General features: G+C 40.0%; 1 protein-coding gene across 4 annotated transcripts in view; it reads left to right on the top strand.

Annotated features, from left to right (window-relative positions):
• Positions 1 to 22803, top strand: part of LOC138966002 (serine-rich adhesin for platelets-like) — a 152128-nt gene that overhangs the window by 46270 nt on the left and 83055 nt on the right. For 3 of the 4 annotated variants that reach the window (XR_011455563.1, XM_070338087.1, XM_070338088.1), the window contains exons 5-12: positions 937 to 1081; positions 4793 to 4990; positions 7524 to 7628; positions 8523 to 8667; positions 10907 to 11034; positions 17363 to 17560; positions 20105 to 20209; positions 21370 to 21514. Coding sequence is in view for 3 of the 4 variants with exons in the window: in XM_070338087.1 (XP_070194188.1) it covers positions 937 to 1081; positions 4793 to 4990; positions 7524 to 7628; positions 8523 to 8667; positions 10907 to 11034; positions 17363 to 17560; positions 20105 to 20209; positions 21370 to 21514 (1169 nt within the window). In the remaining variant the exon portion in view is untranslated. The remainder of the gene's footprint in view (positions 1 to 936; positions 1082 to 4792; positions 4991 to 7523; positions 7629 to 8522; positions 8668 to 10906; positions 11035 to 17362; positions 17561 to 20104; positions 20210 to 21369; positions 21515 to 22803) is intronic. The other variant, XM_070338089.1, reaches the window with a different exon arrangement.

The following is a 22803-nucleotide window of genomic DNA, read 5'->3' on the forward strand; positions in this document are numbered from 1 at the left end:
ATTTCCTTTTTTTTCATCACATTTTAGAGAGTCCCACCCCTGAGTCTGCTACGTATGACAGAGTCGATCGAGCCAGTCGACTTCCAAGTGCTTGTCTGCCAGCTGGTACGTTATCGGAATAACACTTGTGTTTTCTGTTAGCCGCTGGGAATTGTATACTAACTCATCATTTGGTAATCATGGATAATAAGCTACATGCCACTTAAACACGGCATATGAGAAGAATCTATGCAAGTCGAAAATGAGATGAGACACAGCGGCTTCTTTTTTTAGATCAGTGGGCTTCACTGTGGCTCAGGCACATGCAATCTGTCAGAAAAAAACCCACTTCTGCTTTAATTGAGCCGCAGGAAATTTATGGTCATTTGGTAGTGTGGAGAATATAAGCTACATGTCATTAATTAATTCTGAGGATGAGAGCACAGTCCCGCTTAGGCAAAGGGTGGAAGAATACACTCTGTGGAAAAGTTAGTGCACTCCAAGAGTGCGCTAACAATTTTAAGCGCATCGCCATTAGCCAATCAGCTGGTTCACATCAGTCATGTGACACCAGTACTTACTGACAAGTGTTGTTATTGTTGTTATTGAACTCACATGTGCTCAACACTCCCTCAGTGTTGGTCTCAGACAAACGGGGACAAGTTCACGGCCTACTAGGTCAGAACAATGCGACAGATTTAAAAAAAGTATGCTTACATGATGGAAGACGAAGGCGTGGCGATCTTTCTCTCACTGCAGTATCTCTGTCTCACTCTCTTGATTGAGATTTGTCTCATTCCCTTTCTCTGAATCTTTCTCTTTGAATTTCTCTCCCGCATTTTAAGTCTAAAAGTCTGTAAAGCGTGGAGAGCATATAATTTACTGTGGTTCGCGCTATATAAGCTGTTATTATTATTATTATTACATGTACTACATATTATTTAAATTGAATTTCAGAGCAACCTTCCTAAAGGATTATAGTACTTACTGGGTGGATGTCCGAGCTGGTTCTCTGCTGTTAGATTCCACTCTGCCCACTCCCGGTCCCACCACCGCCGGCACTACGCAGGCAGCCGTCACAACTCCCGCACCTGTTGCCCCTGTGAGTATTTAGAGTTGGACTGGGCTGAAAGTCATAATTGTCTACTCATCATATGCTGCCCCACAGCGGACACTCCCTCCCACAGAGGGTGATGTGAAAGCTGAACAGTAGCGACACTCCCTCCCACAGAGGGGGATGTGAAAGCTGAACAGTAGCGACACTCCCTCCCACAGAGGGGGATGTGAAAGCTGAACAGTAGCGACACTCCCTCCCACAGAGGGGGATGTGAAAGCTGAACAGTAGCGACACTCCCTCCCACAGAGGGGGATGTGAAAGCTGAACAGTAGCGACACTCCCTCCCACAGAGGGGGATGTGAAAGCTGAACAGTAGCGACACTCCCTCCCACAGAAATATAATTTGTTCCCGGCTTTGCCGGGAAGAAGCAGAGCCGAATACTGAACGCACTTCATTTTTTCACCAAGACCGCATACTCGTAGTTTCGTCAGTCTACCGCTCGTGGCAAAGGCAGTGAAATCGACAAGCCAGAATAGTGCGGTAATTTTCGCGCTGAGCAGGATAACACGCTTTTCTGTATCTCGATTCTTTTTAGTGTACTGAGTTTGTTTTTAATCCAAACATATCATATCTATATATGTTTTTGGAATCAGGGACCGACAAGGAATAAGATGAAATTGTTTCTAAATCGATTTCGGAAATTTTGTTTTAAATCATAATTTTCATATTTTAATTTTCAGAGCTTGTTTGTAATCCAAATATAACACATGTATATGTTTTTGGAATCAGAAAATGACGAAGAATAAGATAAAAATTATTTTTGGATCGTTTAATAAAAACAAATTGATTACAAGTTTCCGATATTTAATGACCAAACTCATTCATTAGTTTTAAAGCCACCAAGCTGAAATGCAATACCAAAGTCCGGCCTTCGTCGAAGATTGCTTTGCCAAAGTTTTAATCAATTTGATTGAAAAATGAGGATGTGACAGTGCCGCCTCAACTTTTACAAAAAGCCGGATATGACGTCATAAAGACATTTATCAAAAAAATGAAAAAAAACGTCTGGGGATATCATACCCAGGCACTCTCATGTCAAATTTCATAAAGATCGGTCCAGTAGTTTGCTCTGAATCGCTCTACACACACACACACAAACACACACACACACACACACACACACACACACACACACACACACACACACACACACACACACACACACACACACACACACACACCTGTGACGACCCTCGTCTCGATTCCCCTTCTATGTTAAAACATTTAGTCTAAACTTGACTAAATGTAAAAAGAAGAAGACAGATGACAGAACAGAAAGAATTCAGATCTACAGATTAACGATTGACATTAATCTCACGTGTAGTCACCATTGATCTATCCTGACCTTGTCAATTCTCTTGAAAGTTAACCGCACTGAAGATTGTTTCATGCACTGTCCTGCGCAGCATGTGCGTTGGTTGAGGCTAGACTGACACCTCACTGCCTTTCACAGGCGATTGGGTAGGCCGGGTGGAAGACACACACACACACTAACGGACAGTATCCAGGGTAGCAAACGGTGGCTTCGATCCACGGTGTCCCCTCTTTTTGTCTAAAACTAACTTGTTCGTTTTATTGCTACGTACTGTTCATCTTCAAGGATATATGGATATTATGAACAGCCTAAAGGATATTTCCGTAGGTTCTCTTCCTTGTCAAAACTTTACATCGTTCCGAAGGAATGATAACTAACCAAGTATTGTGTTTTTCTTCAAATTCGGACATTGCATTTGACAAAAGACCCTGAGAGTGGGAATACAATTAGACTGCTACACCGAATGTAGCCACAATGATTGTGTTTTTGTGGGTGCATGTACATTTCACTGGTTGACATCGTTTGTTAGAAATAATAGCCAACCAATTTTCTTGTTTTTTTCTTCTTCTTGAATTCAGACAGAAAAATAAACTGTTACACCCTGATTGTTGAAGCATCAAAGCAGTGTTACACCAAGTAAAAGACCTTGATTGTTGAAGTATCAAAGCAGTGTTACACCAACTAAAAGACCTTGATTGTAGAAGTATCAAAGCAGTGTTACACCAACTAAAAGACCTTGATTGTTGAAGCATCAAAGCAGTGTTACACCAACTAAAAGACCTTGATTGTTGAAGTATCAAAGCAGTGTTACACCAACTAAAAGACCTTGATTGTAGAAGTATCAAAGCAGTGTTACACCAGGTAAAAGACCTTGATTGTAGAAGTATCAAAGCAGTGTTACACCAAGTAAAAGACCTTGATTGTAGAAGTATCAAAGCAGTGTTACACCAAGTGAAAGACCTTGATTGTAGAAGTATCAAAGCAGTGTTACACCAAGTGAAAGACCTTGATTGTAGAAGTATCAAAGCAGTGTTACACCAAGGAAAAGACCTTGATTGTAGAAGTATCAAAGCAGTGTTACACCAAGTGAAAGACTTTGATTGTAGAAGTATCAAAGCAGTGTTACGCCAAGTAAAAGACCTTGATTGTAGAAACATCAAAGCAGTGTTACGCCAAGTAAAAGACCTTGATTGTAGAAGTATCAAAGCAGTGTTACACCAAGTAAAAGACCTTGATTGTAGAAGTATCAAAGCAGTGTTACACCAAGTGAAAGACCTTGATTGTAGAAGTATCAAAGCAGTGTTACACCAAGTGAAAGACCTTGATTGTAGAAGTATCAAAGCAGTGTTACACCAAGTGAAAGACCTTGATTGTAGAAGTATCAAAGCAGTGTTACGCCAACTAAAAGACCTTGATTGTGGAAGTATCAAAGCAGTGTTACGTCGCCAACTAAAAGACCTTGATTGTGGAAGTATCAAAGCAGTGTTACACCAAATAAAAGACCTTGATTGTGGAAGTATCAAAGCAGTGTTACACCAAGAGAAAGACCTTGATTGTTGAAGCATCAAAGCAGTGTTACACCAAGTGAAAGACCTTGATTGTAGAAGTATCAAAGCAGTGTTACACCAAGTGAAAGACCTTGATTGTAGAAGTATCAAAGCAGTGTTACACCAAGTGAAAGACTTTGATTGTAGAAGTATCAAAGCAGTGTTACGCCAAGTAAAAGACCTTGATTGTGCATGTGGAAGTATCAAAGCAGTGTTACGCCAACTAAAAGACCTTGATTGTGGAAGTATCAAAGCAGTGTTACACCAAATAAAAGACCTTGATTGTGGAAGTATCAAAGCAGTGTTACACCAAGTGAAAGACCTTGATTGTTGAAGCATCAAAGCAGTGTTACACCAAGTGAAAGACCTTGATTGTGGAAGTATCAAAGCAGTGTTACACCAAGAGAAAGACCTTGATTGTAGAAGTATCAAAGCAGTGTTACACCAAGAGAAAGACCTTGATTGTTGAAGCATCAAAACAGTGTTACACCAAGTGAAAGACCTTGATTGTAGAAGTATCAAAGCAGTGTTATACCAAGTGAAAGACCTTGATTGTAGAAGCATCAAAGCAGTGTTACACCAAGTGAAAGACCTTGATTGTGGAAGTATCAAAGCAGTGTTACACCAAGAGAAAGACCTTGATTGTTGAAGCATCAAAACAGTGTTACACCAAGTGAAAGACCTTGATTGTAGAAGTATCAAAGCAGTGTTACACCAAGTGAAGTGGCAGTGATTGTGACTGTGAATTCGTGTACACCCAATTTGTTGCTTTGAGAGATTATTCACATCCTTTTCAAGGAGTAATATTTTATTTTGTTATTGTTTGATTCCAGACCGGAAGGCTGACAAATGACGCAGGATGTGGCAGTGCTAAGGGGTGCTACTCTAAATGCAGCGGCACTGACTGTGACTTTGTCATGACGTGGGAACAAGGAACGTCCGACAGCAACGTCAGGATGACGCTCAGCGGGATTGTCGGGGGCTCGCAAGGCAGCTACATAGCCCTTGGTCTCTCCAAGGACGATAAAATGGTAAACTACAGTTAACCCATGACAATCGGAGACTACTGTGGCACAGCCCTTTTTTTTTTTTAAATCTGATAAACAAAGGGAAGTATAAGTGCTCTAAGTGCATAGGAGATGTGCTGTAGAGTTATGAAGTAAGAGTTATGTATAGAACCAATATTCTGGCACCTGAGAGAAAAACAAGCATTAAAGTAAACAATGAAATGTGAAGAGAAAACAAGTCGCGTAAGGCGAAAATACAATATTTAGTCAAGTAGCTGCCATTTTTCAGCAAGACCGTATACTCGTAGCATCGTCAGTCTACCGCTCATGGCAAAGGCAGTGAAATTGACAAGAAGAGCGGGGTAGTAGTTGCGCTAAGAAGGATAGCACGCTTTTCTGTACCTCTCTTTGTTTTAACTTTCTGAGCGTGTTTTTAATCCAAACATATCATATCTATATGTTTTTGGAATCAGGAACCGACAAGGAATAAGATGAAAGTGTTTTTAAATTGATTTGGACAATTTAATTTTGATAATAATTTTTATATATTTAATTTTCAGAGCTTGTTTTTAATCCGAATATAACATATTTATATGTTTTTGGAATCAGCAAATGATGGAGAATAAGATAAACGTAAATTTGGATCGTTTTATAAAATTTTTTTTTTTTTTAAATTTTCAGATTTTTAATGACCAAAGTCATTAATTAATTTTTAAGCCACCAAGCTGAAATGCAATACCGAAGTCCGGGCTTCGTCGAAGATTACTTGACCAAAATTTGAACCAATTTGGTTGAAAAATGAGGGCGTGACAGTGCCGCCTCAACTTTCACGAAAAGCCGGATATGACGTCATCAAAGACATTTATCAAAAAAATGAAGAAAACGTTCGGGGATTTCATACCCAGGAACTCTCATGTCAAATTTCATAAAGATCGGTCCAGTAGTTTAGTCTGAATCGCTCTACACACACACACACACGCACACACACACGCACATACACCACGACCCTCGTTTCGATTCCCCCTCGATGTTAAAATATTTAGTCAAAACTTGACTAAATATAAAAACGTATGGGGATTTCATACCCAGGAACTCTCATGTCAAATTTCATAAAGATCGGTCCAGTAGTTTAGTCTGAATCGCTCTACACACACACACACGCACACACACACACACGCACATACACCACGACCCTTGTTTCGATTCCCCCTCGATGTTAAAATATTTAGTCAAAACTTGACTAAATATAAAAAAGAGGATCAATCAATCAATCAATTTGAAGCTTATATAGCGCGTATTCCTTGGGTACAGTTCTAAGCGCTTGTCGAAGAGTTGTCAACACAGGACTAACAAAGAAACTAACATTTACAGACGGACACGAACCCTATCACACACTAGCAAACCCTGATAAACATACAACAAACAACAATGTACACATCAATAGCTAGGTCCAAACAAAATAATATTAAGCACAAAGAAAAGCACTGAAAGCAGTGTGTTCCGTTCAATGCTTGTTTATATATTCTCAGAATTGCCATGAGATTGGTTCTGCGTAACTCTTGGTAACTGTAACGCACATCTGGTGTGCATTGAATAGAGTGCTTACTTCCCTTTGTTTATCACATGATACCGTGGAACCTGTCCTGGCGACCATCTCTTCATAAAAAGGACCCCCTACAAACAGCCACCCCCGAGATGGATCCCTGATCAGTTTATTCCTAAACAGAGTATTTTTGGGACAATAAGGTGCAACTTTTGTCCTCAACTTTGACCCCTGCGACCTTTTAACATGTATCGCTTTGTATATGTTACAATAAATTCATCAAACCAGTCAATTTGTAAATTCACTCCGTAAATTTACCAATTTACTGAAAAATTCAGGAAATTTACAAATTTACTGAGTTTGACACCCAGGAAATTTACAAACTGTAACATATATAGCTAAAGAAGTGAACAAATGTGCCCACACTGCTAAAGAAAGATACATTTCACTTCCTGTCTAGTGATATGCGTGTTTTAGCTATTATGACCTTGGCAAGGTTTTCTCTCATGCATCGAAGGCATTTCTCACACCCACGCTTGCATACACATACACAAGCACACACACACACACACACGCACACGCATTTACACACACACACACACACACACACACACACTGACACACACACACGTACACAGGTACACACATACACACATACACACACACACACACACACACACATACACACACATACACACATACAGACACACACACACTCACACAAACAAACACACATTCACACACACATACACACACACATAATATTGAGTATTCCTGCAATGTTGTACCACTGTTCTGACCTTATCTATACATCATTGTTTGTGTGCACAGAGTGACGACAGCGTGATGTACTGTATCCTTCTTATCTATACATCATTGTTTGTGTGCACAGAGTGACGACAGCGTGATGTACTGTATCCTTCTTATCTATACATCATTGTTTGTGTGCACAGAGTGACGACAGCGTGATGTACTGTATCCTTCTTATCTATACATCATTGTTTGTGTGCACAGAGTGACGACAGCGTGATGTACTGTATCAAAGAAGGGGTCTACAACGCTTACAACAATGATGGATCCAAGTTCTCCCAAACTTTGACAAACAACAATGAACAAGCGGTAAACTTGATACGATTGTTTTACGTTCACACTTTTCATAGTCTTGGGATGATTTTATATATGATAGTGGAGCCTCGTTCACACTTTTCATACAGTCTTGGGATGATTTTATATATGATAGTGGAGCCTCGTTCACACTTTTCATAGGCTTGGGATGATTTTATATATGATAGTGGAGCCTCGTTCACACTTTTCATAGTCTTGGGATGATTTTATATATGATAGTGGAGCCTCGTTCACACTTTTCATACAGTCTTGGGATGGTTTTATATGATAGTGGAGCCTCGTTCACACTTTTCATACAGTCTTGGGATGATTGTATATGATAGTGGAGCCTTGTTCACACTTTTCATACAGTCTTGGGATGATTGTATATATGATAGTGGAGCCTTGTTCACACTTTTCATAGTCTTGGGATGATTGTATATATGATAGTGGAGCCTTGTTCACACTTTTCATACAGTCTTGGGATGATTGTATATGATAGTGGAGCCTCGTTCACACTTTTCATACAGTCTTGGGATGATTGTATATGATAGTGGAGCCTCGTTCACACTTTTCATAGAGTCTTGGGATGATTGTATATGATAGTGGAGCCTCGTTCACACTTTTCATACAGTCTTGGGATGATTGTATATATGATAGTGGAGCCTCGTTCACACTTTTCATACAGTCTTGGGATGATTGTATATGATAGTGGAGCCTTGTTAACACTTTTCATACAGTCTTGGGATGATTGTATATATGATAGTGGAGCCTCGTTCACACTTTTCATACAGTCTTGGGATGATTGTATATATGATAGTGGAGCCTCGTTCACACTTTTCATAGAGTCTTGGGATGATTGTATATGATAGTGGAGGACGGTGTACTGACCTGCTCTTTCTCTAACAGGGTTTGTCTGACATTACCGCCACCTTGAAGGACGGTGTACTGACCTGCTCTTTCTTGCGTGACACGGCGGCAAGTAGCAACGGGCAACAGTTTGCTCTCGATCAAAACTACACGCTCTTTTTTGCCACGGGGTCCGCTACGCCAGGTATGTGTTTGTGGGTGTGAGTGGGGGGGGGGTGGGGGTGGGGTGGGACAGTTTGCTCTGGACCAAGACTACATTCTCTTTTTTGCTACGGGGCCTGCTACGCCAGGTAGGTGTTTGTATGTGTGTGTGTGGGAGGGGGGGGGGGGAGGGGAGTTGTGGGCAACAATTTGCTCTGGACCGAGACTATACCATGTTTTTTGCCACAGGGCCTGCTTTGTATGTGTGTGTGTGTGTGTGTGTGTGTGTGTGGGATGGCGGGGGATAGAGAGTTGTGGGCCACAATTTGCTTTGGACCGAGACTACACGCTCTTTTTTGCAACTGGGTCTGCACTTCACCAAGTAGTGAACTAACTTCTCTTTTTTGAAATTGTAATGCACACGTGTATTTAACCTTTATCCTATAGTCTAAACAGAATTCAGTATTTTAGCTAAAGGGGCCATGCAATTAAGTCGCTGCAAAGTTGTAGAGGTTATGAGAAAAAATGCAACAACCAGCTTGTCTTTTTGTTGTATTTAGTCAAGTTTTGACTAAATATTTTAACATCGAGGGGGAATCGAAACGAGGGTCGTGGTGTATGTGCGTGTGTGTGTGCGTGTGTGCGTGTGTGCGTGTGTGCGTGTGTGTGTGTGTGTAGAGCGATTCAGACTAAACTACTGTACCGATCTTTATGAAATTTGACATGAGAGTTCCTGGGTATGAAATCCCCGAACGTTTTTTTTCATTTTTTTGATAAATGTCTTTGATGACGTCATATCCGGCTTTTCGTGAAAGTTGAGGCGGCACTGTCACGCCCTCATTTTTCAACCAAATTGGTTGAAATTTTGGTCAAGTAATCTTCGACGAAGCCCGGACTTCGGTATTGCATTTCAGCTTGGTGGCTTAAAAATTAATTAATGACTTTGGTCATTAAAAATCGGAAAATTGTAAAAAAAAATAAAAATTTATAAAACGATCCAAATTTAAGTTTATCTTATTCCCCATCATTTGCTGATTCCAAAAACATATAAATATGTTATATTCGGATTAAAAACAAGCTCTGAAAATTAAATATATAAAAATTATTATCAAAATTAAATTGTCCAAATCAATTTAAAAACACTTTCATCTTATTCCTTGTCGGTTCCTGATTCCAAAAACATATAGATATGATATGTTTGGATTAAAATCACGCTCAGAAAGTTAAAACAAAGAGAGGTACAGAAAAGCGTGCTATCCTTCTTAGCGCAACTACTACCCCGCTCTTCTTGTCAATTTCACTGCCTTTGACATGAGCGGTGGACTGACGATGCTACGAGTATACGGTCTTGCTGAAAAATGGCAGCTACTTGACTAAATATTGTATTTTCGCCTTACGCGACTTGTTACATTTAGTCAAGTTTTGACTGAATATTTTAACATCGAGGGGGAATCGAAACGAGGGTCGTGGTGTATGTGCGTGTGTGCGTGTGTGTGTCTGTGTGTGTGTGTAGAGCGATTCAGACTAAACTACTGGACCGATCTTTATGAAATTTGACATGAGAGTTCCTGGGTATGAAATCCCCGAACGTTTTTTTTCATTTTTTTGATAAATGTCTTTGATGACGTCATATCCGGCTTTTCGTGAAAGTTGAGGCGGCACTGTCACGCCCTCATTTTTCAACCAAATTGGTTGAAATTTTGGTCAAGTAATCTTCGATGAAGCCCGGACTTCGGTATTGCATTTCAGCTTGGTGGCTTAAAAATTAATTAATGACTTTGGTCATTAAAAATCTGAAAATTGTAAAAAAAAATAAAAATGTATAAAACGATCCAAATTTACGTTTATCTTATTCTCCATCATTTGCTGATTCCAAAAACATATAAATATGTTATATTCGGATTAAAAACAAGCTCTGAAAATTAAATATATAAAAATTATTATCAAAATTAAATTGTCCAAATCAATTTAAAAACACTTTCATCTTATTCCTTGTCGGTTCCTGATTCCAAAAACATATAGATATGATATGTTTGGATTAAAAACACGCTCAGAAAGTTAAAACAAAGAGAGGTACAGAAAAGCGTGCTATCCTTCTTAGCGCAACTGCTACCCCGCTCTTCTTGTCAATTTCACTGCCTTTGCCATGAGCGGTGGACTGACGATGCTACGAGTATACGGTCTTGCTGAAAAATGGCATTGCGTTCAGTTTCATTCTGTGAGTTCGACAGCTACTTGACTAAATATTGTATTTTCGCCTTACGCGACTTGTTTATTTTCAGATAACATTGGGAAACACAGCCAAGCACCACTCATTTCTCCACTAGCAGCAAGCCTGCAGGACTTTTCTGTCAACATTGGCGGTCCCACTACGCAGGCAGCCGTCACAACTCCCGCACCTGTTGCCCCTGTGAGTATTTAGAGTTGGACTGGGCTGAAAGTCATAATTGTCTACTCATCATATGCTGCCCCACAGCGGACACTCCCTCCCACAGAGGGTGATGTGAAAGCTGAACAGTAGCGACACTCCCTCCCACAGAGGGGGATGTGAAAGCTGAACAGTAGCGACACTCCCTCCCACAGAGGGGGATGTGAAAGCTGAACAGTAGCGACACTCCCTCCCACAGAGGGGGATGTGAAAGCTGAACAGTAGCGACACTCCCTCCCACAGAGGGGGATGTGAAAGCTGAACAGTAGCGACACTCCCTCCCACAGAGGGGGATGTGAAAGCTGAACAGTAGCGACACTCCCTCCCACAGAGGGGGATGTGAAAGCTGAACAGTAGCGACACTCCCTCCCACAGAGGGGGATGTGAAAGCTGAACAGTAGCGACACTCCCTCCCACAGAGGGGGATGTGAAAGCTGAACAGTAGCGACACTCCCTCCCACAGAGGGGGATGTGAAAGCTGAACAGTAGCGACACTCCCTCCCACAGAGGGGGATGTGAAAGCTGAACAGTAGCGACACTCCCTCCCACAGAGGGGGATGTGAAAGCTGAACAGTAGCGACACTCCCTCCCACAGAGGGGGATGTGAAAGCTGAACAGTAGCGACACTCCCTCCCACAGAGGGGGATGTGAAAGCTGAACAGTAGCGACACTCCCTCCCACAGAGGGGGATGTGAAAGCTGAACAGTAGCGACACTCCCTCCCACAGAGGGGGATGTGAAAGCTGAACAGTAGCGACACTCCCTCCCACAGAAATATAATTTGTTCCCGGCTTTGCCGGGAAGAAGCAGAGCCGAATACTGAACGCACTTCATTTTTTCACCAAGACCGCATACTCGTAGTTTCGTCAGTCTGCCGCTCGTGGCAAAGGCAGTGAAATCGACAAGCTAGAATAGTGCGGTAATGTTCCCGCTGAGCAGGATAACACGCTTTTCTGTATCTCTATTCTTTTTTAGTGTACTGAGTTTGTTTTTATTCCAAACATATCATATCTATATATGTTTTTGGAATCAGGGACCGACAAGGAATAAGATGAAATTGTTTTTAAATCGATTTCGGAAAATTAATTTTAATCATAATTTTCATATTTTTAATTTTCAGAGCTTGTTTGTAATCCAAATATAACATATGTATATGTTTTTGGAATCAGAAAATGACGAAGAATAAGATAAAATTATTTTTGGATCGTTTAATAAAAAAATAATTTTAATTACAAGTTTCCGATTTTTAATGACCAAACTAATTTATTAGTTTTTACGCCACCAAGCTGAAATGCAATACCAAAGTCCGGCCTTCGTCGAAGATAGCTTTGCCAAAATTTTAATCAATTTGATTGAAAAATGAGGGTGTGACAGTGCTGCCTCAACTTTTTAAAAAAGCCGGATATGACGTCATCAAAGACATTTATCGAAAAAAATGAAAAAACGTCTGGGGATATCATACCCAGGCACACTCATGTCAAATTTCATAAAGTTCGGTCTAGTAGTTTAGTCTGAATCGCTCTACACACACACACACACAGAGAAACAAACAGACACACACACACACACACACACACACACACACACACACACACACACACACACACACACACACACACACACACACACCTGTGACGACCGTCGTCTCGATTCCCCTTCTATGTTAAAACATTTAGTCTAAACTTGACCAAATGTAAAAAGAAGAAGACAGATGACAGAACAGAAAGAATTCAGATCTACAGATTAACGATTGACATTAATCTCACGTGTAGTCACCATTGATCTATCCTGACCTTGTCAATTCTCTTGAAAGTTAACCGCACTGAAGATTGTTTCATGCACTGTCCTGCGCAGCATGTGCGTTGGTTGAGGCTAGACTGACACCTCACTGCCTTTCACAGGCGATTGGGTAGGCCGGGTGGAAGACACACACACACACTAACGGACAGTATCCAGGGTAGCAAACGGTGGCTTCGATCCACGGTGTCCCCTCTTTTTGTCTAAAACTAACTTGTTCGTTTTATTGCTACGTACTGTTCATCTTCAAGGATATATGGATATTATGAACAGCCTAAAGGATATTTCCGTAGGTTCTCTTCCTTGTCAAAACTTTACATCGTTCCGAAGGAATGATAACTAACCAAGTATTGTGTTTTTCTTCAAATTCGGACATTGCATTTGACAAAAGACCCTGAGAGTGGGAATACAATTAGACTGCTACACCGAATGTAGCCACAATGATTGTGTTTTTGTGGGTGCATGTACATTTCACTGGTTGACATCGTTTGTTAGAAATAATAGCCAACCAATTTTCTTGTTTTTTTCTTCTTCTTGAATTCAGACAGAAAAATAAACTGTTACACCCTGATTGTGGAAGCATCAAAGCAGTGTTACACCAAGTGAAAGACCTTGATTGTAGAAGTATCAAAGCAGTGTTACACCAAGTGAAAGACCTTGATTGTAGAAGTATCAAAGCAGTGTTACACCAAGTAAAAGACTTTGATTGTAGAAGTATCAAAGCAGTGTTACACCAAGTAAAAGACCTTGATTGTAGAAGCATCAAAGCAGTGTTACACCTAGTAAAAGACCTTGATTGTAGAAGTATCAAAGCAGTGTTACACCTAGTAAAAGACCTTGATTGTAGAAGCATCAAAGCAGTGTTACACCTAGTAAAAGACCTTGATTGTAGAAGCATCAAAGCAGTGTTACACCAAGTAAAAGACCTTGATTGTGGAAGCATCAAAGCAGTGTTACACCAAGTGAAAGACCTTGATTGTAGAAGTATCAAAGCAGTGTTACACCAAGTAAAAGACCTTGATTGTAGAAGCATCAAAGCAGTGTTATACCAAGTAAAAGACCTTGATTGTAGAAGTATGAAAGCAGTGTTATACCAAGTAAAAGACCTTGATTATAGAAGCATCAAAGCAGTGTTACACCAAGTGAAAGACCTTGATTGTAGAAGTATGAAAGCAGTGTTATACCAAGTAAAAGACCTTGATTGTAGAAGCATCAAAGCAGTGTTACACCAACTAAAAGACCTTGATTGTAGAAGTATCAAAGCAGTGTTACACCAGGTAAAAGACCTTGATTGTAGAAGCATCAAAGCAGTGTTACACCAAGTAAAAGACCTTGATTGTAGAAGTATCAAAGCAGTGTTACACCAAGGAACAGACCTTGATTGTAGAAGTATGAAAGCAGTGTTACACCAAGGAAAAGACCTTGATTGTAGAAGTATTAAAGCAGTGTTACACCAACTAAAAGACCTTGATTGTAGAAGTATTAAAGCAGTGTTACACCAACTAAAAGACCTTGATTGTAGAAGCATCAAAGCAGTGTTACACCAACTAAAAGACCTTGATTGTAGAAGTATCAAAGCAGTGTTACACCAAGAGAAAGACCTTGATTGTAGAAGCATCAAAGCAGTGTTACACCAACTAAAAGACCTTGATTGTAGAAGTATCAAAGCAGTGTTACACCAACTAAAAGACCTTGATTGTAGAAGTATCAAAGCAGTGTTACACCAACTAAAAGACCTTGATTGTAGAAGTATTAAAGCAGTGTTACACCAAGTGAAAGACCTTGATTGTAGAAGTATCAAAGCAGTGTTACACCAACTAAAAGACCTTGATTGTAGAAGCATCAAAGCAGTGTTATACCAAGTAAAAGACCTTGATTATAGAAGCATCAAAGCAGTGTTACACCAACTAAAAGACCTTGATTGTAGAAGTATCAAAGCAGTGTTACACCAACTAAAAGACCTTGATTGTTGAAGCATCAAAGCAGTGTTACACCAACTAAAAGACCTTGATTGTTGAAGTATCAAAGCAGTGTTACACCAAGTAAAAGACCTTGATTGTAGAAGTATCAAAGCAGTGTTACACCAACTAAAAGACCTTGATTGTAGAAGTATCAAAGCAGTGTTACACCAAGAGAAAGACCTTGATTGTAGAAGCATCAAAGCAGTGTTACACCAACTAAAAGACCTTGATTGTAGAAGTATCAAAGCAGTGTTACACCAAGAGAAAGACCTTGATTGTAGAAGTATCAAAGCAGTGTTACACCAAGTGAAAGACCTTGATTGTAGAAGTATCAAAGCAGTGTCACACCAAGTGAAAGTCCTTGATTGTAGAAGTATCAAAGCAGTGTCACACCAAGTGAAAGACCTTGATTGTAGAAGCGTCAAAGCAGTGTTACACCAAGTGAAAGTCCTTGATTGTAGAAACATCAAAGCAGTGTTACACCAAGTGAAAGACCTTGATTGTAGAAGCATCAAAGCAGTACGTGTTACACCAAGTAAAAGACCTTGATTGTAGAAGCATCAAAGCAGTGTTACACCAAGTGAAAGACCTTGATTGTAGAAGTATCAAAGCAGTGTTATACCAAGTGAAAGACCTTGATTGTAGAAGTATCAAAGCAGTGTTACACCAAGGAAAAGACCTTGATTGTAGAAGCATCAAAGCAGTACGTGTTACACCAAGTGAAAGACCTTGATTGTGGAAGTATCAAAGCAGTGTTACACCAACTAAAAGACCTTGATTGTAGAAGTATCAAAGCAGTGTTACACCAACTAAAAGACCTTGATTGTAGAAGTATCAAAGCAGTGTTACACCAGGTAAAAGACTTTGATTGTAGAAGTATCAAAGCAGTGTTACACCAAGTGAAAGACCTTGATTGTAGAAGCGTCAAAGCAGTGTTACACCAAGTGAAAGTCCTTGATTGTAGAAACATCAAAGCAGTGTTACACCAAGTGAAAGACCTTGATTGTAGAAGCATCAAAGCAGTGTTACACCAAGTGAAAGTCCTTGATTGTAGAAACATCAAAGCAGTGTTACACCAAGTGAAAGTCCTTGATTGTAGAAACATCAAAGCAGTGTTACACCAAGTAAAAGACCTTGATTGTAGAAGTATCAAAGCAGTGTTACACCAAGTAAAAGACTTTGATTGTAGAAGTATCAAAGCAGTGTTACACCAAGTGAAAGACCTTGATTGTAGAAGTATCAAAGCAGTGTTACACCAAGTAAAAGACTTTGATTGTAGAAGTATCAAAGCAGTGTTACGCCAAGTAAAAGACCTTGATTGTAGAAACATCAAAGCAGTGTTACGCCAAGTAAAAGACCTTGATTGTAGAAGCATCAAAGCAGTGTTACGCCAAGTAAAAGACCTTGATTGTAGAAGTATCAAAGCAGTGTCACACCAAGTGAAAGACCTTGATTGTAGAAGTATCAAAGCAGTGTCACACCAAGTGAAAGACCTTGATTGTAGAAGCGTCAAAGCAGTGTTACACCAAGTGAAAGTCCTTGATTGTAGAAACATCAAAGCAGTGTTACGCCAACTAAAAGACCTTGATTGTGGAAGTATCAAAGCAGTGTTACGTCGCCAACTAAAAGACCTTGATTGTGGAAGTATCAAAGCAGTGTTACACCAAATAAAAGACCTTGATTGTGGAAGTATCAAAGCAGTGTTACACCAAGTGAAAGACCTTGATTGTTGAAGCATCAAAGCAGTGTTACACCAAGTGAAAGACCTTGATTGTGGAAGTATCAAAGCAGTGTTACACCAAGAGAAAGACCTTGATTGTAGAAGTATCAAAGCAGTGTTACACCAAGTGAAAGACCTTGATTGTAGAAGTATCAAAGCAGTGTTACGCCAACTAAAAGACCTTGATTGTGCATGTGGAAGTATCAAAGCAGTGTTACGCCAACTAAAAGACCTTGATTGTGGAAGTATCAAAGCAGTGTTACACCAAATAAAAGACCTTGATTGTGGAAGTATCAAAGCAGTGTTACACCAAGTGAAAGACCTTGATTGTTGAAGCATCAAAGCAGTGTTACACCAAGTGAAAGACCTTGTTTGTGGAAGTATCAAAGCAGTGTTACACCAAGTGAAAGACCTTGATTGTGGAAGTATCAAAGCAGTGTTACACCAAGAGAAAGACCTTGATTGTTGAAGCATCAAAACAGTGTTACACCAAGTGAAAGACCTTGATTGTAGAAGTATCAAAGCAGTGTTACACCAAGTGAAAGACCTTGATTGTAGAAGCATCAAAGCAGTGTTACACCAAGTGAAAGACCTTGATTGTTGAAGCATCAAAGCAGTGTTACACCAAGTGAAAGACCTTGATTGTAGAAGTATCAAAGCAGTGTTACACCAAGTGAAAGACCTTGATTGTAGAAGTATCAAAGCAGTGTTACACCAAGTGAAGTGGCAGTGATTGTGACTGTGAATTCGTGTACACCCAATTTGTTGCTTTGAGAGATTATTCACATCCTTTTCAAGGAGTAATATTCTATTTTGTTATTGTTTGATTCCAGACCGGAAGGCTGACAAATGACGCAGGGTGTGGCAGGGCAAAGGGGTGCTACTCTAAATGCAGCGGCACTGACTGTGACTTTGTCATGACGTGGGAACAAGGAACGTCCGACAGCAACGTCAGGATGACGCTCAGCGGGATTGTCGGGGGCTCGCAAGGCAGCTACATAGCCCTTGGTCTCTCCAAGGACGATAAAATGGTAAACTACAGTTAACCCATGACAATCGGAGACTACTGTGGCACAGCCCTTTTTTTTTTTTAAATCTGATAAACAAAGGGAAGTATAAGTGCTCTAAGTGCATAGGAGATGTGCTGTAGAGTTATGAAGTAAGAGTTATGTATAGAACCAATATTCTGGCACCTGAGAGAAAAACAAGCATTAAAGTAAACAATGAAATGTGAAGAGAAAACAAGTCGCGTAAGGCGAAAATACAATATTTAGTCAAGTAGCTGCCATTTTTCAGCAAGACCGTATACTCGTAGCATCGTCAGTCTACCGCTCATGGCAAAGGCAGTGAAATTGACAAGAAGAGCGGGGTAGTAGTTGCGCTAAGAAGGATAGCACGCTTTTCTGTACCTCTCTTTGTTTTAACTTTCTGAGCGTGTTTTTAATCCAAACATATCATATCTATATGTTTTTGGAATCAGGAACCGACAAGGAATAAGATGAAAGTGTTTTTAAATTGATTTGGACAATTTAATTTTGATAATAATTTTTATATATTTAATTTTCAGAGCTTGTTTTTAATCCGAATATAACATATTTATATGTTTTTGGAATCAGCAAATGATGGAGAATAAGATAAACGTAAATTTGGATCGTTTTATAAATTTTTTTTTTTTTTAAATTTTCAGATTTTTAATGACCAAAGTCATTAATTAATTTTTAAGCCACCAAGCTGAAATGCAATACCGAAGTCCGGGCTTCGTCGAAGATTACTTGACCAAAATTTGAACCAATTTGGTTGAAAAATGAGGGCGTGACAGTGCCGCCTCAACTTTCACGAAAAGCCGGATATGACGTCATCAAAGACATTTATCAAAAAAATGAAGAAAACGTTCGGGGATTTCATACCCAGGAACTCTCATGTCAAATTTCATAAAGATCGGTCCAGTAGTTTAGTCTGAATCGCTCTACACACACACACACACGCACACACACACGCACATACACCACGACCCTCGTTTCGATTCCCCCTCGATGTTAAAATATTTAGTCAAAACTTGACTAAATATAAAAACGTATGGGGATTTCATACCCAGGAACTCTCATGTCAAATTTCATAAAGATCGGTCCAGTAGTTTAGTCTGAATCGCTCTACACACACACACACGCACACACGCACACACGCACACACGCACATACACCACGACCCTTGTTTCGATTCCCCCTCTATGTTAAAACATTTAGTCAAAACTTGACTAAATGTAAAAAAGAGGATCAATCAATCAATCAATATGAAGCTTATATAGGGCGTATTCCTTGGGTACAGTTCTAAGCGCTTGTCGAAGAGTTGTCAACACAGGACTAACAAAGAAACTAACATTTACAGACGGACACGAACCCTATCACACACTAGCAAACCCTGATAAACATACAACAAACAACAATGTACACATCAATAGCTAGGTCCAAACAAAATAATATTAAGCACAAAGAAAAGCACTGAAAGCAGTGTGTTCCGTTCAATGCTTGTTTATATATTCTCAGAATTGCCATGAGATTGGTTCTGCGTAACTCTTGGTAACTGTAACGCACATCTGGTGTGCATTGAATAGAGTGCTTACTTCCCTTTGTTTATCACATGATACCGTGGAACCTGTCCTGGCGACCATCTCTTCATAAAAAGGACCCCCTACAAACAGCCACCCCCGAGATGGATCCCTGATCAGTTTATTCCTAAACAGAGTATTTTTGGGACAATAAGGTGCAACTTTTGTCCTCAACTTTGACCCCTGCGACCTTTTAACATGTATCGCTTTGTATATGTTACAGTAAATTCATCAAACCAGTCAATTTGTAAATTCACTCCGTAAATTTACTAATTTACTGAAAAATTCAGGAAATTTACAAATTTACTGAGTTTGACACCCAGGAAATTTACAAACTGTAACATATATAGCTAAAGAAGTGAACAAATGTGCCCACACTGCTAAAGAAAGATACATTTCACTTCCTGTCTAGTGATATGCGTGTTTTAGCTATTATGACCTTGGCAAGGTTTTCTCTCATGCATCGAAGGCATTTCTCACACCCACGCTTGCATACACATACACAAGCACACACACACACACACACGCACACGCATTTACACACACACACACACACACACACACACACACACACTGACACACACACACGTACACAGGTACACACATACACACATACAGACACAGACACACATTCACACACACACACACACACACACACACAAACACACACACACTCACACACACACACACACACACACACACATACACACACACATAATATTGAGTATTCCTGCAATGTTGTACCACTGTTCTGACCTTATCTATACATCATTGTTTGTGTGCACAGAGTGACGACAGCGTGATGTACTGTATCCTTCTTATCTATACATCATTGTTTGTGTGCACAGAGTGACGACAGCGTGATGTACTGTATCCTTCTTATCTATACATCATTGTTTGTGTGCACAGAGTGACGACAGCGTGATGTACTGTATCCTTCTTATCTATACATCATTGTTTGTGTGCACAGAGTGACGACAGCGTGATGTACTGTATCAAAGAAGGCGTCTACAACGCTTACAACGATGATGGATCCAAGTCCTCCCAACGTTTGACAAACAACAATGAACAAGCGGTAAACTTGATACGATTGTTTTAGTCGTTCACACTTTTCATAGTCTTGGGATGATTGTATATATGATAGTGGAGCCTTGTTCACACTTTTCATACAGTCTTGGGATGATTTTATATATGATAGTGGAGCCTCGTTCACACTTTTCATAGGCTTGGGATGATTTTATATATGATAGTGGAGCCTCGTTCACACTTTTCATAGTCTTGGGATGATTTTATATATGATAGTGGAGCCTCGTTCACACTTTTCATACAGTCTTGGGATGGTTTTATATGATAGTGGAGCCTTGTTCACACTTTTCATACAGTCTTGGGATGATTGTATATGATAGTGGAGCCTTGTTCACACTTTTCATACAGTCTTGGGATGATTGTATATATGATAGTGGAGCCTTGTTCACACTTTTGATAGTCTTGGGATGATTGTATATATGATAGTGGAGCCTTGTTCACACTTTTCATAGTCTTGGGATGATTGTATATGATAGTGGAGCCTTGTTCACACTTTTCATACAGTCTTGGGATGATTGTATATATGATAGTGGAGCCTTGTTCACACTTTTCATACAGTCTTGGGATGATTGTATATATGATAGTGGAGCCTTGTTCACACTTTTCATACAGTCTTGGGATGATTGTATATATGATAGTGGAGCCTTGTTCACACTTTTCATACAGTCTTGGGATGATTGTATATATGATAGTGGAGCCTTGTTCACACTTTTCATACAGTCTTGGGATGATTGTATATGATAGTGGAGCCTTGTTCACACTTTTCATAGTCTTGGGATGATTGTATATGATAGTGGAGCCTTGTTCACACTTTTCATACAGTCTTGGGATGATTGTATATGATAGTGGAGCCTTGTTCACACTTTTCATACAGTCTTGGGATGATTGTATATATGATAGTGGAGCCTTGTTCACACTTTTCATACAGTCTTTGGATGATTGTATATGATAGTGGAGCCTTGTTCACACTTTTCATACAGTCTTGGGATGATTGTATATATGATAGTGGAGCCTCGTTCACACTTTTCATACAGTCTTGGGATGATTGTATATATGATAGTGGAGCCTCGTTCACACTTTTCATAGAGTCTTGGGATGATTGTATATGATAGTGGAGGACGGTGTACTGACCTGCTCTTTCTCTAACAGGGTTTGTCTGACATTACCGCCACCTTGAAGGACGGTGTACTGACCTGCTCTTTCTTGCGTGACACGGCGGCAAGTAGCAACGGGCAACAGTTTGCTCTCGATCAAAACTACACGCTCTTTTTTGCCACGGGGTCCGCTACGCCAGGTATGTGTTTGTGGGTGTGAGTGGGGGGGGGGTGGGGGTGGGGTGGGACAGTTTGCTCTGGACCAAGACTACATTCTCTTTTTTGCTACGGGGCCTGCTACGCCAGGTAGGTGTTTGTATGTGTGTGTGTGGGAGGGGGGGGGGGGAGGGGAGTTGTGGGCAACAATTTGCTCTGGACCGAGACTATACCATGTTTTTTGCCACAGGGCCTGCTTTGTTGTGTGTGTGTGTGTGTGTGTGTGTGTGTGGGATGGCGGGGGATAGAGAGTTGTGGGCCACAATTTGCTTTGGACCGAGACTACACGCTCTTTTTTGCAACTGGGTCTGCACTTCACCAAGTAGTGAACTAACTTCTCTTTTTTGAAATTGTAATGCACACGTGTATTTAACCTTTATCCTATAGTCTAAACAGAATTCAGTATTTTAGCTAAAGGGGCCATGCAATTAAGTCGCTGCAAAGTTGTAGAGGTTATGAGAAAAAATGCAACAACCAGCTTGTCTTTTTGTTGTATTTAGTCAAGTTTTGACTAAATATTTTAACATCGAGGGGGAATCGAAACGAGGGTCGTGGTGTATGTGCGTATGTGTGTGCGTGCGTGCGTGCGTGCGTGTGTGCGTGTGTGTGTGTGTGTAGAGCGATTCAGACTAAACTACTGTACCGATCTTTATGAAATTTGACATGAGAGTTCCTGGGTATGAAATCCCCGAACGTTTTTTTCATTTTTTTGATAAATGTCTTTGATGACGTCATATCCGGCTTTTCGTGAAAGTTGAGGCGGCACTGTCACGCCCTCATTTTTCAACCAAATTGGTTGAAATTTTGGTCAAGTAATCTTCGACGAAGCCCGGACTTCGGTATTGCATTTCAGCTTGGTGGCTTAAAAATTAATTAATGACTTTGGTCATTAAAAATCTGAAAATTGTAAAAAAAAATAAAAATTTATAAAACGATCCAAATTTATGTTTATCTTATTCCCCATCATTTGCTGATTCCAAAAACATATAAATATGTTATATTCGGATTAAAAACAAGCTCTGAAAATTAAATATATAAAAATTATTATCAAAATTAAATTGTCCAAATCAATTTAAAAACACTTTCATCTTATTCCTTGTCGGTTCCTGATTCCAAAAACATATAGATATGATATGTTTGGATTAAAATCACGCTCAGAAAGTTAAAACAAAGAGAGGTACAGAAAAGCGTGCTATCCTTCTTAGCGCAACTACTACCCCGCTCTTCTTGTCAATTTCACTGCCTTTGACATGAGCGGTGGACTGACGATGCT

Source organism: Littorina saxatilis, linkage group LG5 (genome assembly GCF_037325665.1).
Source record: "Littorina saxatilis isolate snail1 linkage group LG5, US_GU_Lsax_2.0, whole genome shotgun sequence".
NCBI classification, from domain to species: Eukaryota; Metazoa; Mollusca; class Gastropoda; order Littorinimorpha; family Littorinidae; genus Littorina; species Littorina saxatilis.